General features: G+C 53.1%; 1 protein-coding gene across 1 annotated transcript; it reads right to left on the minus strand.

Moving 5' to 3' along the window:
- RBPMS2 (RNA binding protein, mRNA processing factor 2) lies at positions 1–27,683 on the minus strand. The gene is made up of 8 exons (XM_036274231.1): positions 27,603–27,683; positions 11,021–11,098; positions 9,855–9,893; positions 9,076–9,138; positions 8,593–8,743; positions 7,689–7,837; positions 1,303–1,372; positions 1–1,048 (listed from the first exon to the last, which is right to left on the minus strand). The coding sequence occupies exons 1-7, from the start codon at positions 27,681–27,683 to the stop codon at positions 1,310–1,312; spliced, it is 624 nt and encodes a 207-aa protein (XP_036130124.1). The 3' UTR covers positions 1–1,048; positions 1,303–1,309.

The following is a 27,683-nucleotide window of genomic DNA, read 5'->3' on the forward strand; positions in this document are numbered from 1 at the left end:
TATCATCCAGTTTCACATTCTCACAGGATCAGCAATTACAACAGCCACCTCGTCTCCCAAGTCTGAAAACGGCAAGACAGCCACAGCTGTGGCCAAAGGCAAAGCACTGATGTGCTCACGAAACAAAAAAATTGCACAATTTTCCCTTCATTTTTCTTAAACTAACGCCTGACACACAGGCTCATGGCTGGAGAATGGAAACCCTTTTCTTCTTCATGCCTCAAACTAAACATTAAACTTATCTGACAGGGCGAACGAGGTCTCTTCAATAATTAATTGCACACACACATGAAAAATCCTTTATGATGCATAAATATTTTGTTACACAGGGTACAAAAATACTTTCACTTTTTGGTTGGTTTCGAAGTTCGGAAAGGAGGAGGAGCAACGGCAGGGTGGGCTGCGCCTGGGGAGGTGAGCCAGGTGGGCAGGGACGGGTGCTCGGACAGGTGCCGGCCCGTCGCGGGCGAGCGGAGGACCCTGACTAGAAATGGAAGCGGGGACACTCTATCTGTCGGGTGGTCACTGCTGCTCGGCTGAAGTGTGTGGGGCGGTGGAACTGGCTCAGGCCTCACTGAAGCAGGGTGGGTGTAGGGAGGGGTGTGGCGAGAGGGACCAGGAATGACGAACCATTCAAGGCCAGGACCTGTTGCTATAGTGACACAATGTGAGAACAAACTGTACACTCACATATACACAACTTTAAGTGTCTTAATTCATGCCAGAAAACATGCAAAATCAAACGCCTTGTTTCTCTGAGGTGAAGCTACAAAAGCAAGTTAGGACCGGAGGCCGGTCCAGCGAGGCCTGGGAGCTGGGCCTGGTTGTCCCAGCGAGAAGGGCCCTGAAGCCTCCCGCGAGGCCCGGGGGGAGGGCTCTGGGACAGGACAGGGCTGAGGAAGAGGAGAGAAAGGAAACGGGAAGCAGTCCACTGAGTCAGGCTTAAATTCACAGTCTCTGGAGGAAGCAGCAGCTCTCCGCGGCGCCTGGCGGCAGTGGGGCTCCCGCCTCCTCCCGGGGCAGGGCTTCAGGCTGTGGTGGACAAGACCTGGAGGGAGGGGACAGAGGTGGCCCTGAGCAGAGGTGTGAGGCTGGAGCTGGCCCAGACCCTTCCCTTTGTCTGCAAGACAGATGGCGGGGCGGGGGTGACAGGGGGGAGGAGAAGGGCAAGAACCAGCCAGAGGCCCGGGGGGGGGGGGGGGGGGCTCTCATCAGCTGGCTCCCAGGTTCGGAGAGGGGCCCGGGCCCCGCAGGAAGCCCGGGTCTAGGACCTTCATCCTGGACCTCTGGGCCAGCACTTACTGAAGAACTAACAGAACTGCCGGTACTTCCATCCCTGCTGGGTGGTATCAGAGGAAGGGTACCAGCGCACCTGCAAGAGAAGCCAGTATCAGCAGCAAGCCGTGCAGTCGCTTCCCCGACAGGCGACCCTGCGAACATGGTGCCCCGGGAGTCCCGGCTCTGTCACTGACTGGCAGCTGTCGGGCCAGTCACTCCCCTCTAGGCATCAGTGCTTCACCCTGAAACCGGGAGAGCGCCTCCTGACCTGCCCCTCCACAGGGTGAAGGCCCACACTCTACTAAACCGGACCAGAACGTGCCGGGTCGGACCAGCTGGGGGCCCTGGTGCCAACAATCTGCCCTTCGCCCTTTCCTGGGAGAGGGAATTCCTAACAGGAGGAAAACCCAACAACTGTCTATTCAACTTCTCTGACTCGCAGTGTCCTCCAGCTATGGGCTGGAGGTGGTGGGTCACAGGCAGTAGTGAGGGTCAGTACGACAATGGAAACACCACGGGAAAGCAAAGTCAGGGTGGCTCCAGGGCTCGGGCTCCAGACACCGGTCCCATCCTTGTGATTCTGTAAGGAAGCCACGGACGAGTTGCAACGGCTAAGTCCCCCTCATTCCCACCTCTCCATCCCCATTCCCTCCGTTATCACCCTCCTAAGTCTAGAGGTTATAACCTACCAGCTGAGCCCTGGAGTTGGGGCCTGGCAGCCACGGAAACCCTCGGCACTTGCCAGAAGGCCCACAGCACAGTGGCCCTGAAGCAGGGTCCCCAGAGACTGGTCAGGAAATGACAGGTACCTCCTTCCCCATGGGACAGTTATCTGGATGGTAAGCCACGCTGGAGGCCAAGCCAAGAATGCAGGGACGATCACCGGCCCCCCGTTTCAGGCAACGTGTCTGCCCCAGCCTGACCCATGACTGCCTGGGTGAAGGCGGGGAGGGCATCACAGGACCGAGTAAGGGGGAAACTACCCAGAGAGGGGGCGACTTCCCAGAGAGGGAGTCCGGGGGCCCCTGGGGAAGGAAAGGGTGGCACATGAGAGCCGGTGCCGAGGCGAGTAGCAGCTGGGCACACAGACAAGTCCCTTGTAGCTGCAGCAGGCAGACCCAGTTACCCACTTGGCCAACTGGAAGCCCCACCTCCTGGGGGAGCAGGAAAGACACTGAGCAATGCCAGGCCATGTGGGGGCTGATGGAAGCTTCCTGAGAACTTGCTCCTGTGCCCCCTTCAAATGCTAGGTGCTGTTTAGGACAGCACAGGACTCTGACCACCACGTGCTCTGCAGAAGTCAGGGACTGGTCACCCTAAGATGCCAGGATACTTGGCATGTAGCACACAACAGGACAAAGCCTTAGGTCACCTGACCAATGCTAGGATCTCCTCAGGGCTCCAAGCATGTGGCACTGCTGTCACCAGGACACAGGTGACCTCAGGCTGCTAGAACTACCTTGATTAAGCTCCACACCACACAGAAAGTCAAGAGGTTCTCCTAGCCTTTGAGCTGTCCAGTGTCCAGCCTCAGAAGCCGCCAGATCTTTCCTGCCCCCTAAACATCTGGAAGCGGTTCCCTTCCCCTTTGCCGAGCCCTGATGCCCTCGCAGGGGGAGGCCGGGCTGGGCACTAGAGCTCGGGCCACATGAAGGACGAGGAAACCAGCACCACTGCTCCCGAAGCCTGTGGTCCAGCTCAGGGACTCCGAGTGGGCCTGACCACTGCCCTTCACCCGGCCTCCGTGGAGCAGCCCCCCGCAAGGAAGTGCCTTGGAGTGGGGTGCCCACAGGGCTGGAGGAGGGGGAACACTGATGAGAGTGGGAGGGACTCTGGAGGCCTCCCACTCACCCTGTCGCACCACTGGGGAGGCCGAGGCCCCGCAGCTGTGGAAGGCTCCCTCCCTCCACAAGTGCTGGAATTCCTGCCTCCAAAGCAGCACTTTCCCCGGAGTCTGAGATGAGTCGGCCGCCTTCTTGGGGAGGAAGTAGAGGAAAGACCCCATTTCTGAGCTCCAGGCAGCCGTTCCCCTGAAGTGGAATGTTCTCGAGGGGCTGCATTTCCGCCTCCCTCAGACACCTCATAGAGGCCCGTGGTCCAGGTCCAGCCCTGGCCAGGAGGCTCAGTGGGATGGTGCGTCATCCTGTACACCGAAAGGTTGCAGGTTCGATTCCTGGTCAGGGCACACACCTAAGTTGCAGGTTTGATCCCCAGTTGGGGCGCATATGGGAGCCAACTGACAGAGGTTTCTCTCTCTCCCTTCCTGCTCTCTAAAATCAACAAACATATCCTCAGGTGAGGATAAAAAACAAAACAAACAAACCCCGCCCCCACCTCTAAAGAAGCACGGTCCATTCCTGTCCCAGCTCAGAATACGAGACCCCGGGCCCAGGGTGCAAGGCGGCACGTCGGGGAGCTCAGGGCCTCCAGTTGTTCACAGGGGATTTGGGGTCCTGAGAGGCCACCCCACAGGGACAGGCCCATGGATATCTACAACGAGCCAGGCTCCGAGGACCAGCATCAAAACAGAAGGGGGCCCTGGCCAGTTTGGCTCAGTGGTTAGAGCGTCAGCCTGCGGTCCCGAGAGACCCGGGTTTGGTTCTCGCTAAGGGCACGTACCTCGGTTGCAGTTTGTCCCCGGCCCTGGTCGGTCGTGCGGGTGGCAGCCACTCGATGTGTCCCTTCACGTCGATGTTTCTCACTCTCTCTCCCTTCCTCTCTCTCCCTCCCACTCTATCTGTACAAAAAATGGAAAAAATATCCTCGGGTGCGGATAAAAAAAAAAACAACAGAAGGGGTACGAGCTTCGTCCTCTCACATCTTGGGACAGAGAAGATGTGCCAAGTGAAGTGCGCAAAGGATGAATCCACATGAGAAGAAACAGAAACAGCTGACAAATTGAGAGCCTCACTCAACAGAAAGTCAATTAAAGTAACGGCCAGTCGCAGCCCAGATTGCAAGACTACACTTTGACATTGTAACAGTTCTAGGAATTAATGATAAGGAAAACAAGCAGGACAGGTGCCAGAGAGGTGTGAACAAGGGCGTCCACTGCCCCACAGCCTGTCCGCAGCAGAGAACAGTAAACCACCTACTCGCCACCTACGGGGAGCTGGGCACACTTACACATGGTGGGCTGGCCAAGCATCTGGAGAGTAGGTCTTCATTTACTGATGTGGAAAAGTGTCCTGACACTTAAGTTTTAAAAATAATGAAGTGTGTATACAGTAATTTTTGTAAAAGATTCCTATCAATGGATTTACTAATACACCCACACCCAACTTCCTACCAAGACTAAAAGTAGCGATTTTCTGGGGAGCAGGATCATAAGCCAAAGGAAACAAAAACAAAACCTGCCTATTTTTTCCCATAAATGCAGACCTCTAATAGCTGATGCTTACGAAATCCTTAGCATGTGCCAAGTGCTGTTCTAAGTACTTTTCATGTACTAAGTTCATTTAATCCTCACAAAAACCCTATTACACTGATGCTCTCTCCCCCCATTATATAGATAAGAAAACAGAGGCAAGGGAGCTCATGTAACTTTACTCATCAGCAAGTGGCTGAGCCATTTGAAGGAGCAGGCGGGGATGGCGTGGGAAAGCCACAGTGAGAGACTCCCATTTCCTCAGGTGAAATAAAAAAGCAAAGTCCAGCCCAGGCCAGTTTGCTCAGTACTTCGAGCATTGGCCCGTGAACCAGAGAGTCTCGGGTTCGATTCTGGCCAAGGGCACGTATCTTGGTTGCGGTTGGGGCCCTGGCCCTGATCAGGGTCATGTGGGAGGCAACCAGTCGATGTGTCTCTCTCACATGGATGTTTCTCTGTCTCTCTTTCTCCCTCCCACTCTATCTGAAGATAAATGGAAAAATATCCTCGGCTAAGGATTAAAAAACAACAACAAAGTCCGGTCTGGGAGGACCCTGGGACACAGAGGACACGGAGGATCCCTGCTTTTAGGCTTTATGTGCGGACCAAGTGTGTCACCCACACCTCTTGCATGTCTCACCCTCTTAGAGGAGAAGATCCTATCAAGAGGATCAGAAGGTCCAGCAAGATGGCCTTATGCCAGGAAAGTGTGGGAAGAACCATCTCTCAGCCCCTTCCTGCAGGTCCAGTCCTTGTGGCTCAGGCTGAGCCACTGGCAGAGGACATGTAGTTGGGGTGTGCCCATCTGGGCAAAGGAAGGATTGCTTTTCATCCCCTTTTGTCTCTGAGCTCCTACCTCCTTGACCCAGGCACAGAAAGACTCAGTTTTGTTGGTCCTCTGGGTTCAAAATAATCCCCTTAGGATCAACACTGCCCAATTTCTTTATTTAGGCATTTTCAACATCCACTTCTGGGGCAGTGAGGGGGCTCTGGAAAGGGAAAGGAAAAATGCTACTACTTGGAAATACTTTCATACCTATTACTGCATTTGGTCCTAACAACATGTTTTACTGTTGAGAACATGGCTTTCCAGAGAGCAAGGAACAGGGACAGAATTAGTTCCTACCGGACCAATCTCTTGCCTTTAGTCTCCCTCCCTCAAAATGCCACTATCCTTGGAGGTGGCCTTCACCCCCTTCCTGGGGAGGCCAGAGGACAGGAACTCAGGCGTGCTGAGGCCCCCAGACTCAGAGAGGACCTGAGTGAGGAAACTAGGCGATGATGACATTAAATAACCACCATGATAACTGGTACTGCGGTAGCCTTTCCTCTGTACTGCCCTGTAAAGTAGGTACGATTATCACCACTTTACAAAGAAACTGAGACACAGAGAGGTAAGTAACTTGCCCAGGGTCACACAGGTGTTAAGAGAGCCAGGATGTGGACTGAGGCAGCTGGACTGAAGTTGGACAACACTTCAGGGTGGGAGGAAGCTGGAAAGGAAGACACCAGGAAGGCACGAGGCCTCAGCGGCAGGTAGCAGCGTGCCTCTCCCAGCCAGCCGGGGGCACCCTCAAGAGGGGCAGAAGTGCTTCTCTTTATTAACCTGACACATCACGGTCCCTGGCTCCCAACCTCTGCCCTGTCACTCTGACGGCTGAGCGTCTCAGCGCAGATGAGGCAGAACCTTCCATCCGATCTGGTCTCACCCTGTCTTCCAGCCGAGGGCCCAGGGGCCCAGAGGTGAGGACCCCAGCAGTTCCACTCCCCACGTGGCCGGGAATGCTATGGCTCTGCCCGCCTCCCACACCGTGCCGCTCAGAGACGACAGGGACAACGCTCCTGCTAACTGCTCTGTGCCCACCACAGAGCCTGGCTTGTGGAAAATGCCCAAACATTTCCCTCTGGGGAAGGTCTTTACCACCTTCCTCCCCCGATCAGTTTTCTAGCTGTCTGTGCTGTGCAGCGCAGCTGGGGAACAGTGCCAAGTTCAGCCACACTTCTGCCCTCAGTACACTCGGAACCTTCCACCCTGGAACGAGGCAACCCAGATGTCGCCGAGCCTCCGAGGACTGAGATGAGCAGGAACTCAGCCCTCGGCCAGCGCGCCCAGCTCCTCCCACTGCAGCTTCTGGTTCCCGCGAATTCTCCCTTCCTGGCTTCTCATTTCCTTTTCCTCCTCATCCCCTTCTGCTGCCCCGGCCAAGTCCGGCCGCCTCTGCTCCCTCGCAACAGCACAGCACCCTGGCCAGGTCACGGTCCTTACGGATCAGAGGCCAGGGTGGCTCGCCACTGCTCCTTAGCCCACCTGTGCTGCCTGGCAGGGCCCTGTCCATCCAGTGGCGGCTGGCATTCCTGTCCCTGCCTCACAGGAACGGGCCTATGGCCGACCACCTGCTTGTCCACCTCTCGAGCACCTGGAATGGCACTCAGTGGGCAGAGAGCCCTCTGGCCCAGCTCTGCCCCCGACCTCTCCTGCGAGTGCCGGCTGCTCTCCTGCCGCCCAGGCGTCATGAAAACAGGACTCGCTGAGCACTTAGGCTGTTTGTCCCAAATACAGTTTTAGCACCTCTCACATATTAACATTTAATTCTCACAACAACCCGGAGGCAGGTAATAGTATTCTCCTTTTCCAGATGACTAAAAAAAAAAAAAAAAAAAAAAAAAAATCAAGGCACAGAAATCTCTAAGAGCTTTCTCAAGTTCATAAAGACAGGAGGAGGCAGAGGCAGGCAGCCGGGCTCGGGAGACACCTGGGCTGGGACTGAATTGAGGTTCTGTCGCCGCAGGCAGAGTGCACTGCGGTGGTCAGGGGCTGGGGAGCCGCGCTGGGTCTCTCTCAGAACTCCGTCTCGAATCTTCGATGTGGCCTCACAGCTTTGCGGCCCCCTCCTCTGTGTCAGAGCCCAGACCCCAGAGGCATGTCGTGGAAGACAGCAGCTCTGCTGCAGCTCAGGAGCGTGTGGTCCAGGCCAGGCAGCTGCAAAGTCTGGCCAACTCAGAGCCCTCACGCCCCTTCCTGCCCCTCCCGAGGGGAGCTTACCTGAGCATGCAGGGCGGCGGCGGCAGCAGTGGCAGCTGGGTAGGTGAACGCAGCATGTGAGATAGCTGGGGTCAGCTCTGTGGTGTACAGAGGGTAGGGGGCCCAGGCCTCTGGGGACGTGGGGATCAGAGCGGTCCCCATCAAGTCATCTACAAAGGGAGACAACCCCCACTGTCAGAACACTGTTCTCCCCTTTTGTTTTTTGTTAATCCTCACCCAAGGATATTTTTTCCATTGATTTTCAGAGAGGGTGGAAGGGAAGGAGGGAGGGAGGGAGGGAGGAAAGGAGAGAGGGAGAGATAGGGTAAAGAGAAAGGGAGAGAGAGAAACATCGGTGAGAGAGAGACACATCAATTGGTTGCCTCCCGCATGCACCCTGACCGGGGCCGGAGACTGAACCTGCAACCCAGGTACGTGTCCTTGACTGGGAAGTGAACCCATGCCCCTTCATTGCATGGGCCGGTGCTCTAACCACTGAACCACACTGGCCAGGGCTGTTCTCCTGTTCTGCTACCCCATTCCAAACAGAGAAGGGGACCCCTCTCGGGCCAGGGAAAATAGCCATGTTAACTTGGCCGAGTGCGGTGAGCATCTTGTCTGCTTTGAGAGCTCTCAGATGGGCCTCCGCCATCTCGACCAAGATAAATCAGAGAAGGCTTCAGGGAAGTTGGGCAAGTCTGACGGCTCAGGAACTCGTCTGTCGGAGGTTCAACAAAGGCTGCAGGGAAGGATGGAAGCGTGGAACCCGTAGAGAGGGGTGGCTGTGGATGCAAGAAGCCTCCTGGAAAAGGGGGCATGCAGGTGAACTGACTCCCCCAATGAGAATCTCAACGTCTGCACCACTGGGGCCCGCAGCTCAGGCCAAGTACAAGGGCAGCAGACTGCAACTCTGAGTGCCACTCACAGGGGTCCCGAGCGATGAAGTGTGCTCCTAGGGCGGGGTGAGCGCTGGTGGGATTTGGTGTAGCCATTAGCTTGTTCTTGGCCATCTTGGTGTTGGCTTTGGCAAACTCTAGCCTCAGGGTCTGCGGGTTCTCGGGATCAAAGCGAATACCCTACACCAGAAGGAAAGGAAGGGAAAGACTTTACTCTGGAGAACCCAGACTGTCCACTGCAGTGGGTACAGAAGGGCCCCAGAAATGATCTTGCCTGAAAGACATGCCCACATGGGCCATGACAGAGGGCACGCTGCTCGAGCCTCATGAGCAATGACGTTTAGCCAAGATGGCATAGCCAAGGACCCCAGGGCGGCTGAGAAATAAGGTACATCCGTGGGCCCTTTCCTTGGGCATGAAGTGGGGGAAAGTTTGCTGAACACAGAGAAGGACACCCATTGCCTAGGGGTCTGTGGGTCAGAGAAAGATCTGTTTGTTCTTCATCTACTCACGTTCAATGCATTCTTGGCTGCTTCTGCGCCTGCCCGGCTGTCAAAGATCACAAAACCAACAGGCTAGCAGGGAAAAAAAAGAACACCCTTGCATCTCTCCCAACATTCCCTCTCCTCCACAAAACAAAACAAACACCACCAACCAAAAACACCCCAAAACAACAAAAAGCAACTCTTGCCCATTTCTTCCTATGTTCAGTTGGAACAACAGAAGATTCTTGTGCACCAACAGTCTCCCACCCGGGTACCACACTGTGGGAAATGGTGCCAGTACAGCTTTATCCCATTGCGTGAAATGTCACCCTTTCCAGTAAAAGTTTTGTTATTTTTTCAAATGCATGCAGGTAATTAAGAGAAAGTTCCAGTGTTTTTCCAGGACATAAAGAGACACCAATCTATCATGTTCACGGGGAGGTTCCAGATTCGATCAAGGGGAAACAGGCCGAAACTTCTCCAACTTCATTTTGCCAAGGTTCAGTCCAGACCCCAAACGACCCCCAGCCTCCTGGCATCAGGAGCCAGAGCACGGCCACCACTTCTATGGTCCTCAGCTCGGAGCCCAGCTGTGGCTTCTCACGAGTGAGAGAGGGAGGACCAGGAGCTGACTGGTAAGAAGAGGGGACCTGTGGAGGCCACTGTTTCACCAGCACAGAAATGGGATACAGGGAGCAGGTCTCAGCTGCCAAAAATGCCTCAAGACTAAGAAAAGGCAACAGACTTCGTTCCAAGCTCAGCAGTTGGGATGGGCTGGGAGGATAACAGCCTCGGAGAGAAATTACCTGTCTCGATGTGAGCTTGATCAGGGACCCTTCGTATCCCTGCAGAGAGAGGCGGTCATTAACAGGGAGGGTCAGAGCCACAGGTGTGCATCCCAGCCACCCCTGACACCACCTCACCTTTCCCCCAGTGCTCTCTATCAGCCTCACTTCTCTCCCCAAAGTCGACCCCAACTCTGCCCTCCACCACTGTTGGGGGCCCTCCATCCTGCATTCTGTATCCCATGGGGTAGCACATGGGTGAGCAACAGCAGCAGCAGTCATCATTTCATGCATATGTCCCCCTTTGCCCCACTAGCTTGTAATCCGGCCACACAGACATTTACCTTTTTTTTTTTTTTTTATCCTCACCCGAGGATATTTTTCCATTTTTTGTACAGATAGAGTGGGAGGGAGAGAGAGGAAGGGAGAGAGAGTGAGAAACATCGACCTGAAGGGACACATCGAGTGGCTGCCACCCGCACGACCAACCAGGGCCGGGAACAAACTGCAACCGAAGTACGTGCCCTTAGCGGGAACCGAACCCGGGTCTCTCTGGACCGCAGGCCGACGCTCTAACCGCTGAGCCAAACTGGCCAGGGCAGACATTTACCTTTTTAAGTTTTCTCATCTGCAAAGTGAAAAGGCTACACTGAATCTCAAAGATTATTTCTACAGCAAAATCTACAAAGATTCTCCACGTCCCCACTTTACAGATGAGGAAACAAAGGCTCAGAAGGACTAAGCAACCAACAGAAAGCAACATGTGAACTAGTAGAACCAGGACAGAGAGCCAGGTCTGTGATCAGTTTCTTTTTTTTTCTTCTTTTATCCTCATCCGAGGACATTTTTGCATTTATCTTAGATAGAGTGGGAGGGAGAGAGGGAGGAAGAGAGAGAGAGAAACATAGATGTGAAAGACACATTGAGCAGTCGCCACCCACACAACCCCAACTGGGGCCGGGGACAAACTGCAACCGAGGTACGTGCCCTTAGTGGGAACCGAACCCAGGACTCTTCGGTCCACAGGCCGATACTCTAACCGCTGAGCCAAACCGGTCAGGGCTGTGATCATAGTTTCTGACACACTGCCCTACATCTTCCTGCTGCCCAGCCCAGGTCAGAGAGTCATTCCTAATGCTTCACCTCCATTCTAGGCTCTTCCCGTGCGTGGCTGGGCCCAGACTCACCTTGAATGGCCTGAAGAGTAGGTAGAGTTCTCTGGGTTTAATGTCCACGGGGAGGCCACTGACGAACAGTGTCCGGACCTAGAGACAGAGATGACAGTGGTCAGGGCCAGACTGACAGAAAGACAGGGATGCCGGCCCTTCCTTCAGGAAGGAACTGGAATCCTTCCAGAGCTTAGGGACGAATTCAGTATTTCCTGGGCCTCCTCTGGAGGTTGAGGCAAAGGAACACTCAGAGGTTCCTCGCATTTAACTTTTCAAAGCCCTTCCTGTACACTTTCCTTTCTCTAGGTTCACGTGTCACTCAACAAGCACCTGCTGAGCACCTGTGCGCCAGACCGTCTGCTGTGGAGCAGCCGCAAGAGCCCTATTTAATAAGTGTGCAGATCACGCATCCTTTTTCAGATCAAGGACCCCTCTGATACCTGAAACAAACTATGGTGTCTTCCCCATGCTCAAAAAGTGCACAAGTTAAAATGTATTTATTTTTCAGCAGATACGCATGGACCCCAGATTGAGAAGCTCTGTCTGGTCTAGAGGAGAGAGAGGCAAAGATGTAAATGGAATAGAAGTCCTGTGCTACACCCTGAAGCGATTTCCACAGAGGGCCCACCACCTTCATATCCATCTCCTACTGCTTCTGATGCTAGGTATAAGCTCTTCAATGGCAGGGAAAGTGTTTATTCTTGCCTCTACCCACCTTCTGGTATGATGCCGGTACTAAATGTTTAAGAGACTTGAGCAGAGATGGAATAATTATGCTTGGTTTTAGAGAATGAATAGGATTTTGCCAGCTTCAAGTGAGGCAGATGATGCCACAAGTTACAAGACTTGCCCTCAACATGGTTACAAGTTGGTGGAAAAGCCAGGTCTAGACACCAGATGTCCGTCCTGTGACTCCAGCCAAACCTGACTTCCTGAACTGTGTGACAGCCTGTGGGACCCAGCCAGAAGCCTTTTTATAGACAATGGATTGAGTCAGGAACCTGGGGCAGCCAGGCAAAGTTACACCCAACACACAGCGGAGCCAGGACTGGCTAAGGAAACCAGCATGGATAACTGCTGGTAACCAGTGTCACCACCCCACCCCAACAAGAATGAATCCCAGCCCACGCCTGATAAAAAATGGGCCAAGACAAGCTTCTTCACTCACATGAGTTTTTTGCCAAGAAGCATACCCTTGCCATTTAGGGTGCATCATTCCCTTTTATTCATGCCTTTCCCTAACCAGACATGCCTCTGCTCCCAGGCCTGGGGTGAAGGTTCCATACACGTCCCAGCCCTGCAGCTCTGCATCCCTATATGCACAGTATACACGTGCTGCCCAGCTCCCAGAAGCACCTGGGAGAAACTGGACAGCTGAGGCTCCAGGGCAGGCTCAACCGAGCCCCTGGACTCCAGAGGGCAACCGTCCTCTACACTCTCCGCCCTTTGATGGAAGGACCTTCAATTTCCCTATAATCCCCCAAACGACAGTGACCTGCTTGGGTCACACAGCTTTTCTTTAAAGGCAGCAGAACTGGAACTCATCTGGGCTGCAAGGCCTTGAGCACCCAGCTCATCCTCAGAGGATGGGCTGCAAGAGTGCAAGCCAGCCATGGCCCTGCTGGGGGGACCTGGATCACTGCCTCTCCCTCCTCCCTGGGATGGTGGGATGTGGTTTGGGTCAAAGACACAGAACCAGAGCCACCCCACAGAGACCTCTGCCTCAGTTCTCCCCAGGGGCCACCCATTTCACCCAGGCTAATTTTAAACCCTTCCTCAAATGGCTCTTTTCTGGCCAGACCTCCCCAGAGGCTCCTTTAAATAGCAAGTTCTCAGCATAAAGTTTCCTGCTTGGGTTGGGGAGGGGGGGTAGAGGGGATCTTTTCCTCATTCCCAGCTCAGATCCTTGTTTCCAGCCTTCCCTCTGGGCCAGATGTTTCCAGCCTTTTCTTCTGGTTTCCATCTTTTAGGTTCTGAAGTGTTCAACAGGCTACAGTATCACTCCCATCCTATCCCTGGCCACCTCTCAGGAACCAAACTGAGGCCAAGGCAGTTCAGGGTTAGGTGGTGGGTCCCTGTCTGCCAGGTCAGACCCTTTGCTGGGATCAAAGTCTGGGAGGTAAAGTCACAGGAAACCTGGCCTCACTATTCTCTCTGGTTCTTCTTTTTTTTTTTTTTTAAATACGTTTTTATTGATTTCGGAGAGAGGAAGAGAGAGGGAGAGATAGAAACATCGATTAGTTGCCTCCTGCACGCCCCCTACTGGGGATTGAGCCCACAACCTGGGCATGTGCCCTGACTGGGAATCGAACCAGGGACCTCCTGGTGCCTAGATCGATGTTTAACCCGAGCCACACCAGCTGGGCTTCTCTCTGGTTCTTACTTGATCCTAGCCACCCTGGCAGATGACAAGCTCCTGCCTATCCTCTGTGCAGACAGGGAGACTGTGGCCCAAAAGGGCTCATGCAGCTTAGTTCACCAAGGAGCAGGGCTGTAAGACCCAGGCACCCCGACTCAGTCACCTGTTCCACCAGCCAGCCATCCATCCAGCTGTCGGACAGACGGAGTGGCAGTGGGTGACATGGGTGTGTAAAGTACTGCCATACACCCACTCAGGAGCCAGTCCCTTCCTTAGGGACTTGTTTAGGATGATGACAGAGCCTAGCCGGTGTGGCTCAATGTTGAGCATCGACACATGCACCAAGAAGGATGATGACAGCAAAGCTGGAGTGATGAGGGCAGAACAAGAAACTGGCAAACCAGAGTAGAGGGAAGCATGAGCTTAGCTACACGTTGAGAGGACAAGAGGCTCTAGAACTCTCCAGCTGCCTTTCTGCTTCCAAATCCCTCTGCTCCTGCTGCAGTCCAGCTCCGCCAGGTCCCAACAAGCTCGCGCTGCCTCTCAGGCCACCACTCCCCCATTCCTTAACTGAAGGGTACCCCTCCTTCACATCCCTCTACTTGCTCACTTCCCCTTCCTTCTTCTGAAGTCCTACAGGGGCGCTTAGGACCCCTGCCTTATATGGGTTCCACCCATCTGAACTTATCCCTCCAATGGACTCTAAAACCCCGGAGAGGGGCTGGCCACTGTGGCTCACTGGTTGAGCTTCGACCCAAGTACCAAGAGGTCACCAGTTCGATTCCCGGTCAGGGTACATGCCCAGGTTGTGGGCCCAATCCCCAGTAGGGGGCATGCAGGAGGCGGCCAATCAATGTTCTCTCTCATTGATGTTTCTATCTCTCTCTCCCTTCCGCTCTCTCTAAAATCAATAAAACAAAACAAAACAATAAAACAACCTAGAGAAAGGCACCAAGTCTCAAAACTTTCCTATCCTCCAAAGTACCTAGAGTCAGGCCTCAGCATTTGGACCTCCATTGTCTCCATGTACCTCAGTCTTTCCAAAGAAACTCCTAGTCAAGACAGATGTGGCCCAGTGTGGCAGAGTAATGCCATAAATGGCAATGACAACAGGCTTTAGTTAGGCCGCTGTATGCACCTCAGCCTAAGGCTTGGCTCGGGGAAGATGTCTCATGTCTCCAATCCTGTTTCTCTATCTGTACAACATGGTACCACCCATCTCCAGGATGAAGAGTTCACCTCACTCCAAGCCTGGCACCTAGGAGGCTCAACCAAATGAGTGTTCACTTAGGGCTCCTGTAATCACAGTGGTTACTTACACGAAAACCTCACCTTTCAGATACCACGAGCCATTTACTTATAAGTGCCTAGTGAGGCTGCATCAGGTTCGGGTCAGTCTGGAGCTGGCAACATGGTGAAACAATCTTATGGGGTCGCTGGATTCTATTTTCTTCTTTTCCGAGAGGTAATATTTGAGGAGATGGAGATGAGCTAGTGCAACACCCTCATTTTACGGATGAGGAAACAGAGGCTCAGAATTGGAAGGTGACAAAGCAAGCTGACTGCAGAGTCAGGATCCTTTAGGGATGGCAGGGACAGAGACATGCCGTTACTTCTCCAAGGCCGACTAGTGCTGTGTCCCAGGCCAGCATTAGAGATCCCCTCCCATGCCACTCACTGGTGCCAGCCTCACAGGGCCCAACGTTCACAAAGAGGTGAGTGCAGACACCAACAGTTAGTTGATGCCAAGATGGAAAGATCAACCACAGAATCCATGTCCTGCCTATTCCACAGATTTATTATAAGAATTAAACACAACGTTTTCAGTATTTGAAGGGAATATACGGGGTGGTTCCTACAATCCCAGGCTACTAGAAGGCACCAAACCCGTTTACCTGGCCCTTCTCCTTCCACGCACTCACCCTTTCTCCAGCAGTATCCACGCAACCCAAGGGAGTATCTCATTCCCATCCTGAAACGTGGAAAGCAACCACAGCTCTTTTAAATACGTTTTTATTGATTTTTTTAGAGAGAGAGAGAAACATTGTTGTGAGAGAGAAACATTGATGGGCTGCCTCCTACATGCCCCCAACTGGGGATTGAACCTGCAACCCAGGTATGTGCCCCAACCAGAAACCAAACTGGGACCTCTCAGTCCATGGGAAGATACTCAATCCACTGATCCACACCGGTAGGACAACCACAGCCTTTTAAATGGCCATCTTCTTTGCCTGGCTGGTGTGGCTCAGTGGATTGAGCATCATCTCATGGACTGAGAGGTCCCGGTTCAATTCTGGGTCAGGGCACATGCCCGGGTTGCGGGCTTGATCTCCAGTAGGGGGTGTGCAGGAGGCTGCCAGTCAATGTTCTTTAACATCGATGTTTCTATCTCTCTCTCCCTCTTCCTTCTTCTCTCTCTAAAATCAATAAAGAAAAAAATTGTAAAAAAATAAAGTAGAACGGCCATCTTCAATGGCAAGTACAAGCAGATGTTGCTAGACTACAGCTAGGTTTCGCTCAATCAGAAGATGTTTGGTATTGGGGGAGAAATGGAGTATCCTTATAAGTCAGTGAAAGAAGAAACTTGTTGAGGAACATCTCTTCAAATGGAACTCACTAGAAGCACCAAATTCAATTTGGACAAAAAAACGTGGTCAGAGAAGTGTCCCACCATACAGGACACCGCAGACACGGCTGTGTGGCCCTCGTGGCGGTCAGGAGCAGACTGAGCCTGTTGGAGGTTCAGCCAGCAAGCACCAGTCCTGCCTGGGGGCACCAACTGGCCTTTTGGCATAACTGGGTCCCGTCCAGCAAGGCTTTGAGAGCTCCTGAGGTAGCTCTTTCCTTATGCAGGTCCTGCTGCCCGTCTTCCTCTGAAGTTGCTGGGAGAGAGGGGATGGGGGGAGGACCAGCCCCTTCTGCTATGTCCACAGGCTATCACTGGTGGACAGACTTCCTGGGGTTGTCTAGGTCTTTGCTGTGTGTTCCTGGGCTCGCTCCCTCCAGCTGGTGCTGGACTTAGAATACCTAAGGGTTCCCAACCACCTCTTGACTACTCCTTACCTCTTCCACTGGTGGCCCCTGAATCTCATTCCCTGTGCTCCGGGGGGGGGGGGGGGGGCAGAGGGCAGCACCTGAGAGGCTGAGAGGCACAGGAAGGGGTGGTCCCCCTCCTCAGCCTTGTTCTTGAGGCTCTTGTGGTGGGGATGCCCCCTCCCATAAGAAAGGTTTAGAAGGAGCCTCAACCACACTTTCTAATCCCAGCAAGACAGAGGACCAAGGCTCCCAGGGCTGTCTAATCTCTTCTTTCATGACTGGAAGGCGAAACTGCAGGTCACCATCTAGGTTTCCCTCTCCTCTCTGCAGCCCTCCCCAGCCCAGAGGTAAGAGCTCACTTTTCACAGGGAAAAGAGGAGTAGGAAGAAGGGGCTCTGCCAAACTCACTCATATTTGTGTGTCAATGATGTTCTTCCATCAGACAAACTGAAATTGGGTTAAAGATCTTCAGAAAATGCCCTGGTGGGCTTGGCTCAGTGGTTGGAGCGTGGGCCCACGGTCCAGAGAGACCCGGGTTCGGTTCCCGCTAAGGGCGTGTACCTCGGTTGCAGTTTGTCCCCGGCCCTGGTTGGGTCGTGCGGGTGGCAACCACTCGATGTGTCCCTTTCACATCAATGTTTCTCTCTGTCTCTCTTCTTCTCTCTCCCTCCCACTCTGTCTGAACAAAAAATGGAAAAATGTCCTCGGGTGAGGATAAAAAAAAAAAAAAAAAAGATCTTCAGAAAAAAAAAAAAAGAAATCAAACAAAAACCTTCAGGAGCAAGGTGATACACAGGCAAGGCATCAGCCTCAGAGCACAAATTCAGGCTTCCGGGGACAAAGCTCTCAGATAGGACGCCGATCAATCTCTACCTGCCCAGGGGAACATCTCTCTTGGCTCTGCACACTCCAATGGGCAGACCTGTCATTTAGGTGTCCCCAAGCCAGGCCAGCTTCCTCAACAGTGGCTACTCAGGTCTCCCTGCTCCCCAGGGCACACACAGGGCCCATCTCACAGGGGGCCCTGCAGGAATTAAGGAAAGGGGGCTGGCAGGGGAGGAGGAAGAGGCAGGTATTCTACACAGAGGAAAGCAGCTGAGCAAAGCCCTGTGTGGAAGGGACTGAGGTGCAGGGTCAGCAGGGGGCCGTGGGGCCCTCCCTCCCCAGTGAAGAGGACCCCAGGCTGGGGTCTGGCCACTCTGTTCTCACCAGGCATGTGCCCTCCTCTGCAAGGACAGCTGCTTGATGCTGAGGCCTGATGCTGAGGGCTCTGTAGACCTCCTTCACACTGGACATTAAACACTCAACTTCTCAGTGAAGGGCGGCAGTAGGGTATCATGGCCCAGAGGACGGGCTCCATAAGTTCCAGCTTTGATTAGAGATGGAAAGGGTAAACACAGCTTTTAAAAACAGTGGTCTGCCCGTGGATATTAGACCCTCTCATTCTTTGACTCTGAAGGACAACCACAGCCTTCTTCCTACCCCAGCTTGATAATCTCCAAGACAGCAGCCTGGACTTTAGGTCCACCTGCCTGGAGGACAAACCTTTCTCCACAAAGGATGCTGAAGCAGGAACACATCAGGGCCATTCCCCATGCTTCCCCGACCTCACTGCCTAGAAGACAGACTTCTGCCCTCCAGGCAAATCTCTGCCTCACAAGGCTGGGATTCAGGGAAAGACACACTCCAGAAACTTGACTCAGGCAATAGAAACATTCTACCAAAGAGATAACCACAATATTTGAAAACTGATTCTTTGCGGCAATCCCTTAGCATGTCTGAAAGTTAGAATTCAGTCTGGAAAGGAAAAACTGTTTCAACTGTCCACTCCATCAAAATGGTCAAGTAATGCGCTTGCTTGGAATCCCCGCCTACCGGCTGCTTAGTGTGAGCTCTCCCGGTGTCATCTGGATGGAAAACACCACTTAGGGAAGGGGGTGGAATCCAAAAAGGGAAAAACAAGCCTCTCATAAGCCCCTCCCACATCCTTCCCCAGCTCCCAACCCTCAACAGCAACTGAAATGCAGAATATTTGAGCTGAAAGAAACCTTATTTTTAGATGAGGAAACCAAGGCCCTGGGGTACAGCAAGTTGCTCGTGGTCGCCTAGTATGTTAGAAACAGACACAGTGTCCCCAGGTGTTCATAAGTCAAAGCTCTTTTTTTTTTATCCTCACTCGAGGACGTGAAAGGGACACATAGAGTGCAGACAGGGACGAACTGCAACTGAGGTAAGTGCCCTTAGCGGGAACCGAACCCAGGCCTCTCTGGCCTGCAGGTCGACGCTCTAACTGCTGAGCCAAACTGGCGAGGGCCAAAGCTCTTTTGTACACCACGATTTCACAACACCAACCCACTCAGACCCCAGTAGGATCAACCTTGAGTACCCCGGAACAGCTTTGATTAGAGATGGAAAGGGTAAACACAGCTTTCAAAAACAGTGGTCTGCCCGTGGATATTAGACCCTCTCATCCTTTGACTCTGAAGGACAACCACAGCCTTCTTCCTACCCCAGCCCAGAGTAGCCACTGTTGAGGAAGATGGCCTGGCTTGGGGACACCTAAATGACAGGTCTGTCCATTGGAGTGTGCAGAGCCAAGCAGCTGAGGTGGCCTTCAGCTTCTGAGTTGAGGGCAGAAACAGCCCCTTGCAGAAGGTTGACCGAGGGTCCCGCTAGATGATCCCATGGTTAGTCCTAAACAAAGCTAGTTATAGGGAAGCCATGGGAAAACTGACAGACTGCCAACTCCCAGCAACTCAGCATAGTCTTGTCCCACTCACTAGGGAAGGGGGGGTGGGAAGCCAGAGCAAGGCCCCTCGCACACCTTGGACAGGACAGCTGGGCACACGTAGCCCTCTGCCCCCTAGTCCACGGGGGTTTATGAACTGCAGCCTGCATTACATACAGCTTATGGCTTTCCTGATACAAAGGTACCAAAGAGCCAGGCCAGATTAAGAATTGTCCCATGGACTGAGAGTTCCCAGTTAGATTCCAGGTCAGGGCACTTGCCAGGGGTTTCAGTCTCGATTCCCAGTAGGGGGTGTGCAGGAGGCAGCCAGTCAATGTTTCTCTCCACATGGATGTTTCTATCTCTCACTCCCTCCTTTCCTCTCTTTAAAAAATCAATAAAAACATGTTAAAAAAATATATCGAAGATCCTTTTTGAACTGTACCAACCATCACCACACCCAGATCTACTCTGGCTTCTTCTCCAAGGGCAAGAGCCCCCATTGAGAACCAAGACAGGGGACTTGGGTCCAGCCTCCTGCTCAGCAAACAACTGCTAACCAGACACAAAGACACCAAAGAAAAAGAGCCTCAAACCAATTGTCAGGGAGCTTGGGTTGAAGTCCCAGTCCAGCCAGGCAGGTGGCTTCGTGGCCTCCCCCACTGCCTCAGCAGCAAAGGGGAGGTGTGGACTCGCCTTAGGGTCCTTCACGCTCCACCTTCTAAGATACCAGGGAAGCAGGAAGTATCCTCCACCTGCTCAGAGCTTAAACACTTTCCTTCTGCCCACAAGAAAACAAAGAAAATGGTGAAGAAGGGGATAGAGAACGAGAAGGTAGAACAGAAGTCAGAAGCCAGGCCCTGGGCCAAGCTGGGCCTGGGGGTTTGAGAGGGGTCTCTGCTAGGGCAATACTGGGGTTGCCTAAAGCTCGGAGCAGTCACACCCTCCCATGCAAAGATCCTGGAGACCAGGGTTTTTCTTTTGTGTATGTGTGTAGGGGGTGCGATAGGGGGTGAGGTAGGGGCTGGGTTCTGCCTGGGTCCCATGCTTAAGCTTGGCACCAGCAGGTCGCTCTTACCCCTCCCAAGGGAAAGAAGTCCTCTGAGTGAGGCCACTTGACGAGAGGTGGATGGAATGTGGCGACATGGCCCACAGATCCAGGACTTATAAGGGCTGAATAACGGCACAGGAATAAAGAGCAAGCAGATCCAGCCAGACAGTGGATGGGAACCTAGACATACATACTCCCAGACCCTCAGTGCTTCTCATTTCTTCCAAGGAGCTCTGGGTCGGGACACCAGCAATGCCACTAGTCTGATCTGGTGTGAAGTCCCAGGCTTAGGGTCTGTTCCAGTGATTTGCTTGCCCCTGCTAATTCCAGCCCCAAATCACATATTATCAGGGCTTGGCTCTGAGGCCCCATCTGGCAGCACTTTGTGGTTTCCAGTTTTTTCATGCTTACCATTGGCATGTGAGCCTGGCGGTCCTTTGATGTGACAGGCAGAGTGATACTGGCCCATTTCACAGGTGGGGAAACCAGCTCAGGGATTAGGTGCCTGGCCAGCCAGTGGCAGAGCTAGGGATCAAGTTCAGGTTGCCTGGGAAGTTGGGGTTCTTCCCCCATAGCCTGCAATGTGTCTGTGTGTGTGTAGGGGTGGGGAACCAAGTTGGGGTGATAAGAAGTTCTCTAAAGGGAGGAACAGGGCTGGCATGTATATTTTTATTTTTAATTTTTAAATTTTTACTCCTATTTTTGTTGGGCTGGCATGTATAAAGTGTTCAATAAGAAGGCTTCAGCCCTGGCCGGTTTGGCTCAGCAGTTAGAGCGTCGGCCTGCGGTCCGGAGAGACCCGGGTTCGGTTCCCACTAAGGGCATGTACCTCGGTTGCAGTTTGTCCCGGGCCCTGGTTGGTCGTGCGGGTGGCAGCCACTCGGTGTGTCTCTTTCACATCGATGTTTCTCTCTCCCTCTCTCTTCCTCTCTCTCCCTCCCACTCTATCTGTGCAAAAAATGGAAAAATGTCCTCGGGTGAGGATAAAAAAATAAATAAATAAAAATAAATAAATAAATAAAAAAGAAGGCTTCAGACCCCACACCCCAAGCTATTTCTCGCCCCAGGAACAGGTTTACCATCTTGGAAGCACACTTGAGTAAAGGCTGTTGTGAGCACCAGCCTACACTTCACTCAGCAAACCAGAAGTGTGTGCTATGCAGACTCAGTGCTACGGCCAGGCTCTTGCTTTCCATTTGGTTCCAGACAGAGCCAGGGCCCAAGGCTTTCAGAAACAACTGAGTGGCAGGCTCACAAGGCCTTTAGCATGGAAGCCCCCTGGCCAGGCTCCCTCCTCATCGGTGCCATACACCTCCCATCCTTCCTGGTGCTGTGTGGTCAGCCAGTGCAAATCTACTGCCTAGCCCTGTATCTGGCAAGGGTTGCAGTTGTCACTTCTGCCATATACCACTCTACAGATTCAAAGCTTTGACCTTTGGGAATCTTACACCCCTCCCCCAACTCCAAAATCAATACCTCCAACCCTTAAACCACGTGATGTTATTTCAGCATGAACACACTGTACGGGGAACACACAGCACTAAGCCCACCACACTGCCCATCATCTGACTGAGGCAGAAGAGATGTTTCCTAATGTAATGCTCCTGTTGGGAGAGGATCTCTGTTTAGGGGTGGAAACTATATTCTGGTCTGGAGCTCCTGTCACAAATATATTAGGCTCCCTCCATCCCCAGCTGTGCCTAAATATGGTTACAACTATCCATCAAGAACAGGGGTCAGTTTGGGCAGTTCTTCACAGCCCTCACAGTGAGTGACAAAGGTCCTCAAAAGTGGTCTCAGGTCCTATTCCAGTAACCTCTCCTGATTCCCCACTCCACCCAAGTAGAAGCCCAAGATCCATTTGTGGGGGCAGAGAGGGGGCGGGGTTGGCTCTTCTCAAGAGGAGGTAAGTACTGCAGACACATCCCATGGCCTGGTCCAGGTCAGGCCCTGCCCTTTCTCCCTGGGAGTCCAAGTCCTCTTCAGAACTATACAGGCAGCCTGATTACTTGTGACAGCCACAAGCTTCTGCTCAATCATCCATAAATGACTAAAGATCATGACAGATGGGTCCAGGCAGACCCTCCCACTACACCCATCCCTTGCTATACTCCAGAGGCTCCCAGCACAGATGGATCCGCCAGTGGACCGACTCTTCAGGAAGGGAGGACCCAACAATACTGCCACCCATCTAGCCTTGGCACATCTTGGAGACAACCTTATTTTTTCCATCCAAGGACAGAATAGAGGAAGCAGAACGCAAGGCACCTGTGCTGGTCCTGGGCCGACAGACAGGGCTCTGGCATATGAAGCCTCGTGGCTTGTCTGCAGTTTCCACCTCACAGCAGCATGGTTTCTGAAGTACGGCGATGAGCTCTGCCCCAGTGCTTTGCCAGGGTGTGAGGACACTTCTGAGGCAACCAAGGTCAGGGGATGGCAGAGGAACTCTAGTACTCTCATGTCAGCTCTGAATAACAAAAGGTGGGCGGCCTCTGACCAGGAGCTCAGTCGTCAGGGCAGGCCAGAAGGGCTCCTCTCCACCTCTCAGGCCTGCCTGGAGGCCCCGTGGAAAGCATGAGAGCAAAGGCTCAGCATCCCACAAGTTCATGTCTTGCCTCTATTTACAGAAGTTGCCAGCTGCCCACTGAAGACGGGGATGAGATGTCGGATGTCCAAACACTGAATGAGATTTAGAAACTGGTTCTTACTGGGGCAAACTAGCCAGGCTGCCTGTGTCCAGGGAAGGAGGAGATAAGGAGGCCCAAGAGAATGGCCCCCAAAGTGACAGGTAGTCACTTTAGAGCAAGCAGTTTCTTTAGTTAAGATGCCTAAAGCAGCAGGGTACCCAGGGAGTGTGTGAAGAGAGTCAGCCCCAGTACAGCAACAGGGAGCACACTATCCGCGGAGAACTGAAAAATAAAAATGACTTGGTCTGGTTTTTATTATCACCATGAGATGGCAATTCTGAACAATATCTGTGATAAAATACTCCTCCTGCAGGGGCTGACAGCTCCCCTCACCCAATCTTGGGATGCCACCAAACCAAAGGGAACTAGCCTGGGGCCCATCTCTGAGCTTCTACTGAGACCCTGGCATCATCCAAAGCTTGGGCTTCAAAAACTTTTGTTGCAGGACTTTTTCTCCCCCCGCACCCAAGTCTAACCCAAAACCCTAATATAACACAGAACAGCAAGTATAGTGTGGTGAAGAGCAAACTTGGGGTTCAAATCCCACTCGCCCACTCACTAGCTGCATGAGTTATCTAACCTCTGTGTCTGTTCCTCATTTGTGAAATGGTGATGATGATGTAAGTAATTCACAGGGCTGTGGTAAGAGTTGAAGGAGTTCAAATGGTAAAGCGCTTAGAGCAATGCCTGGCACAAACACTATATATGGACTCACTATTATTAGGACAGCCTCTCCCATAGGTTATTTGAGCAGAGGGGACACATCCACAACACCCAGGAAGGAAAGGAGCCTGACCTGGAATGTGCCTGAATCCACCTGCCTGGGCCCTGTTCCAGACGCCTCCCTGCCCTTAAACCAGGGGTTCTCAACCTGTGGGTGGTGCCTTGCGGGGGGTCAAAAGACCCTGTCACAGGGGTCACCTAAGACCATCAGAAAACACACATTTCCGATGGCGATTCATACCAGTAGCAAAATTACAGTTATGAAGTAGCAACGAAAATAATTTTATGGTTGGGGTCACCACAACATGAGGAACTGTATTAAAGGGTCGCAGCATTAGGAAGGTTGAGAACCACTGCCTTAAACCAGTAAAAGCCTGCAGACAGAGCACCAAGAAGTCCCAGATTCTGTCAAATGCTTTTGATGGCAGAAAAAAAAAGGGGGTGCGGGGGATGTGTCCAAGTCACACACTGGATCCAGAATTCCTTCATACTCAACTAGAATGCTAACCCTGGCCCATCCTACCAGGGGTCAGGGGTGTGGCTGTTTTCCCAGAGACCCCTAGAGGGCACACAATGGACCCAGGGGTACCAGGCCTTGGCCCAACTATAGTAAACACAATGGACAAGCAAAGATGGGGGTGGGAGGACAGCAAGAGACCAAGACCCTTAAGTCAACCTGTCACCCCTTTAGCTACCATTAACCTATCTTTCTACAATTTACCATTACACTGACATAAAACATCTTTAACTCTTGGAAACTCAACATCCCACCCCTGCCAAAATTCCAAAATACTACCCTCCATTTAGGGGGCCCCCTATGAATAATTACTATAACTTAGTATTACCTTACATTATGAAAGTAAAGTCTCCATTTTCAAAATAGAATGTTTTCAAAGCACACACACCCCTCCCCAGAAACACTGTACTACCTAGCCATCTCTCAAGAATCATTAAGACAGGGTATATTTAGGTCTGAGGCTGAGCAGCATCAGAGGCAAGCCTGCCCTGAGCAGGGTTCATGTGCTGTATTACCTCACCTTCTGGAGCTTGGGCACCAGACATGACTGGCCTGGGGTAGGGTATAGCCTCTAGATTGAAAGAGACCCTTAGCTCTTCCTCTGTAGACCCTACCCTTAATTCCTTGTTGCCCTCCTTAGCTTTCAAAGGGTATCAATGCTTCTAACACATCTTCCCAAGAGGCACAAAAATGCCAATTTCCCCCCAAACTTACAGGATCATAATGTGCCCCCCAATAGTGCAGCAACATAGCAAACTTCTGGGAGTCACTCAAACAAGCCATGTGGTTCCACAATCAATCTCCACTTTTATACATGCTATTCTCTCTTCTTGGAATGCCTTTCCCACCCCCACATGTCTAACAACCTCCTACTCAGCCACATCTCAGGGAGGGCTGACCTCTAACTTCTCAATGGCACCACTGTATCACTTGCTGAGATCCCCTTATTTTATCTACCATTGTCTTTAACATTCCATCACTTCCTGGCAAATCCTTCTCACCCCCTAGTCTGTGATCTTTCACCTATGTTCTTGACCCTAGTCCAGAACAGGAACCTAATACTTATGATATGGATGAAGCCCCCATGGATGAGGTGGGCAACCAGGGAGAGTCCAGGCTATATAAACAAAGCAGTTGTTAGAGTCAAGCCCCACTGAAACTCCATCCTGGAACCATGAAAATACACCCCTTTCTCCAGTGATCTAACACCGTTAGGAACTGAGGTCTTACCGTGGACAAGTAGGATTCCTTGGTTTTCTAGGTTTGCTTTAACCTCCAATAGTCAACTGGGAAGAGTCAGCCTAGGTCAGCCTTGAGAATAAACCACTATTGCTAATGCAGATTCCCCAGGGGGTGGCCCTTAGGGGCTGCAGAACTAACCACCTAGGAGACCCTCAGCTCTTCCTCTGTAGACCCTACCCTAAGCTAAAAGGAAGGAGTCCAGTTCCAGCTCAACCCAGCAATCCAAGATGGAACCCCAGCAAGAGTTCTTGGCCCACTGTTCAGAAGGCTAATCAGGGGAGGGGGCCAATCCTGTGCTTATCTGACAAGACACTGGGCTCCAGGAGATTCCCAGAGCCCTTAGTTTTAGACCTTTAAACAGGAGCCCAGAGTGCTCCAACACCAGCTGCATTGACTCTCTGAACCACTACAGTGCTGTGGCCAACCCCACCCCAAGGAGTAGCAAAGATGCCACTTCTTTAGGATTCTGCCCTCTCTCAGAAAAGGCACTTAGAAAAAGTGTCCAATACCTGAAATGTTTTCTCCAAGACTAGCCTAGCCACATGGTTCACCCTTCCCACTTCAAAATGGTGGGTCTGAGGGTTAGCCTAGCCTCTTGGGCAGCGTGAGGTCCCTGCTTCAGTCAACCCTCTAGAAGAAATGGCATTCTGGGTCCTTGTCCAGCTTCATAGGCGACAGCTTCTCTCCCTCAATTTCAGCCCACAGTAAGGCCAACCAGAGACCCACACACACATCAGCAACCCTGTCACCCTCCCCCAACTCTCAGGGGAAGATTCTGAACAACCAGGTAGAGTCAGGATGGGGTTAGGGTCCCCAAAGCCAAGGACCTGAGGGCATCAAAGTCAACTCAAAAACAACTCAACCACACTATAGCCCACACTACACTAGTGGACAGATGTCAGGCCCTCCCCTGCCACCCTTCAGAGCGGGGAGTTGTATATTCCTCCCCCTTACCCCCCCCCCCCAAAAAAAGGCAGAATCTAGACCTAGATTCTCAAGATGTCATGCCATTGGCGGACTGGGGCTGGCAGCAGGCCTCTGAATTGCTAAGAGTGGGAGCTGGCAGTGTGACCCTCCCACCATCCCTCCCACTTTAAGGAGCCCAGCCCAGCAGTGGGGCCGTTGCCGCCATTCTGCACCAAACCTATAGCACGGCCAGCGGCAACGCCACTGGAATGGAGGGAGGTAGCAACACCAGCCCCCACCAAGGGGCTCTGCGGTCTCTCTTCCAGACCAAGGGGAAGGGAGTTAAGGGTGGATAACTGGTCCTTGGTTTCCTGGGCAAGAGCATGCCAGGGTGGGGCAGGAAGGGTCTCTTAGCCCTGGAGTGACACAGCAGAGGCCGGAGGCCTGTCAAGGGAGCTGCAAACCCTGTCCCCTTTCTATACCAGTTTTTGTCTTTGCGGGCCCAACTCCTGGTCTCCATTCACTTATAGCCACATCCACCACCTCGCTCCCCACACATCCTCCCTGATTTCGAGATCCCATTAACCACCCAGCTGCTGGAGATTCCACGAAGCCGCCTCATACTCCCACGTCTTAGCACATGGCCAGTGGACAAGATAAAGTCGCCTCTACTTGCGGGACCCCACCCAGGCCAGCTATGGGGTCCTAGCTTGGCTGCCAGGGCAAAACCGAAGGGAGGAGAACCGGGAAGTGTCTTCAGGCATCTTCTCAACTCTAATTAATTGCCGGCTGACCTCTTTGCCAAAGCCCAGATTCTGGGGCTGTGAGGGAAGCCCGTCCACCCGCCATGACTACAGCTCTAGTGAACCAAGGTGCAGGCGGCTGGCCCGGGCCTCCAAGGTCACGGGGAGGGGTCAGAGTGGAGAGGGCATGGGCTGTGCCGCCCGCCCGCCGTGCTAATCCCTCTCAGTTCCTTCCAGCCGAGGCGGGAGTCCCGGCCATGAGGGAGAGGCGCCGGGAAGAGGGCAGCGCGCCGGGCCGAGAGTGGAGAACGAGGAACGCACGGGCAGCATGCGAGGGGCGGTCGCGGCGCCGCTCACCCACCACGGGGCGCACGGACCGGGCCGGCGCGCGGCCCGCCCCGAGCCCGGGAGGGCGGGGAGACAATGCCCGCCCGGCGGGGCAGTCCAGGCCGTACGCCCCCGCCCGCTGGACACGGGCTGCTCCTCCCCGGTCGAAGGGCAGCGGCGGGAAGGCTCCGGGAGCGATGGCCAGCCCGGCCCCGCGTGCCCTCTCTCCCGCCCACCTCCGCGTGCACTTCACCCGACAAGTCCCGGGGCCGCAGACCCACCTCCTCCTCCAGGGTGCCGCCGGAGCCGGAGCCCGTGCCGGTGCTGGTGCTGTGCTCGTCGTCCGGCTTCAGGTTGCTCAT

The sequence above is a fragment of the Molossus molossus genome, unplaced genomic scaffold (genome assembly GCF_014108415.1).
Source record: "Molossus molossus isolate mMolMol1 unplaced genomic scaffold, mMolMol1.p scaffold_m16_p_1, whole genome shotgun sequence".
In the NCBI taxonomy this organism is placed as follows: Eukaryota; Metazoa; Chordata; class Mammalia; order Chiroptera; family Molossidae; genus Molossus; species Molossus molossus.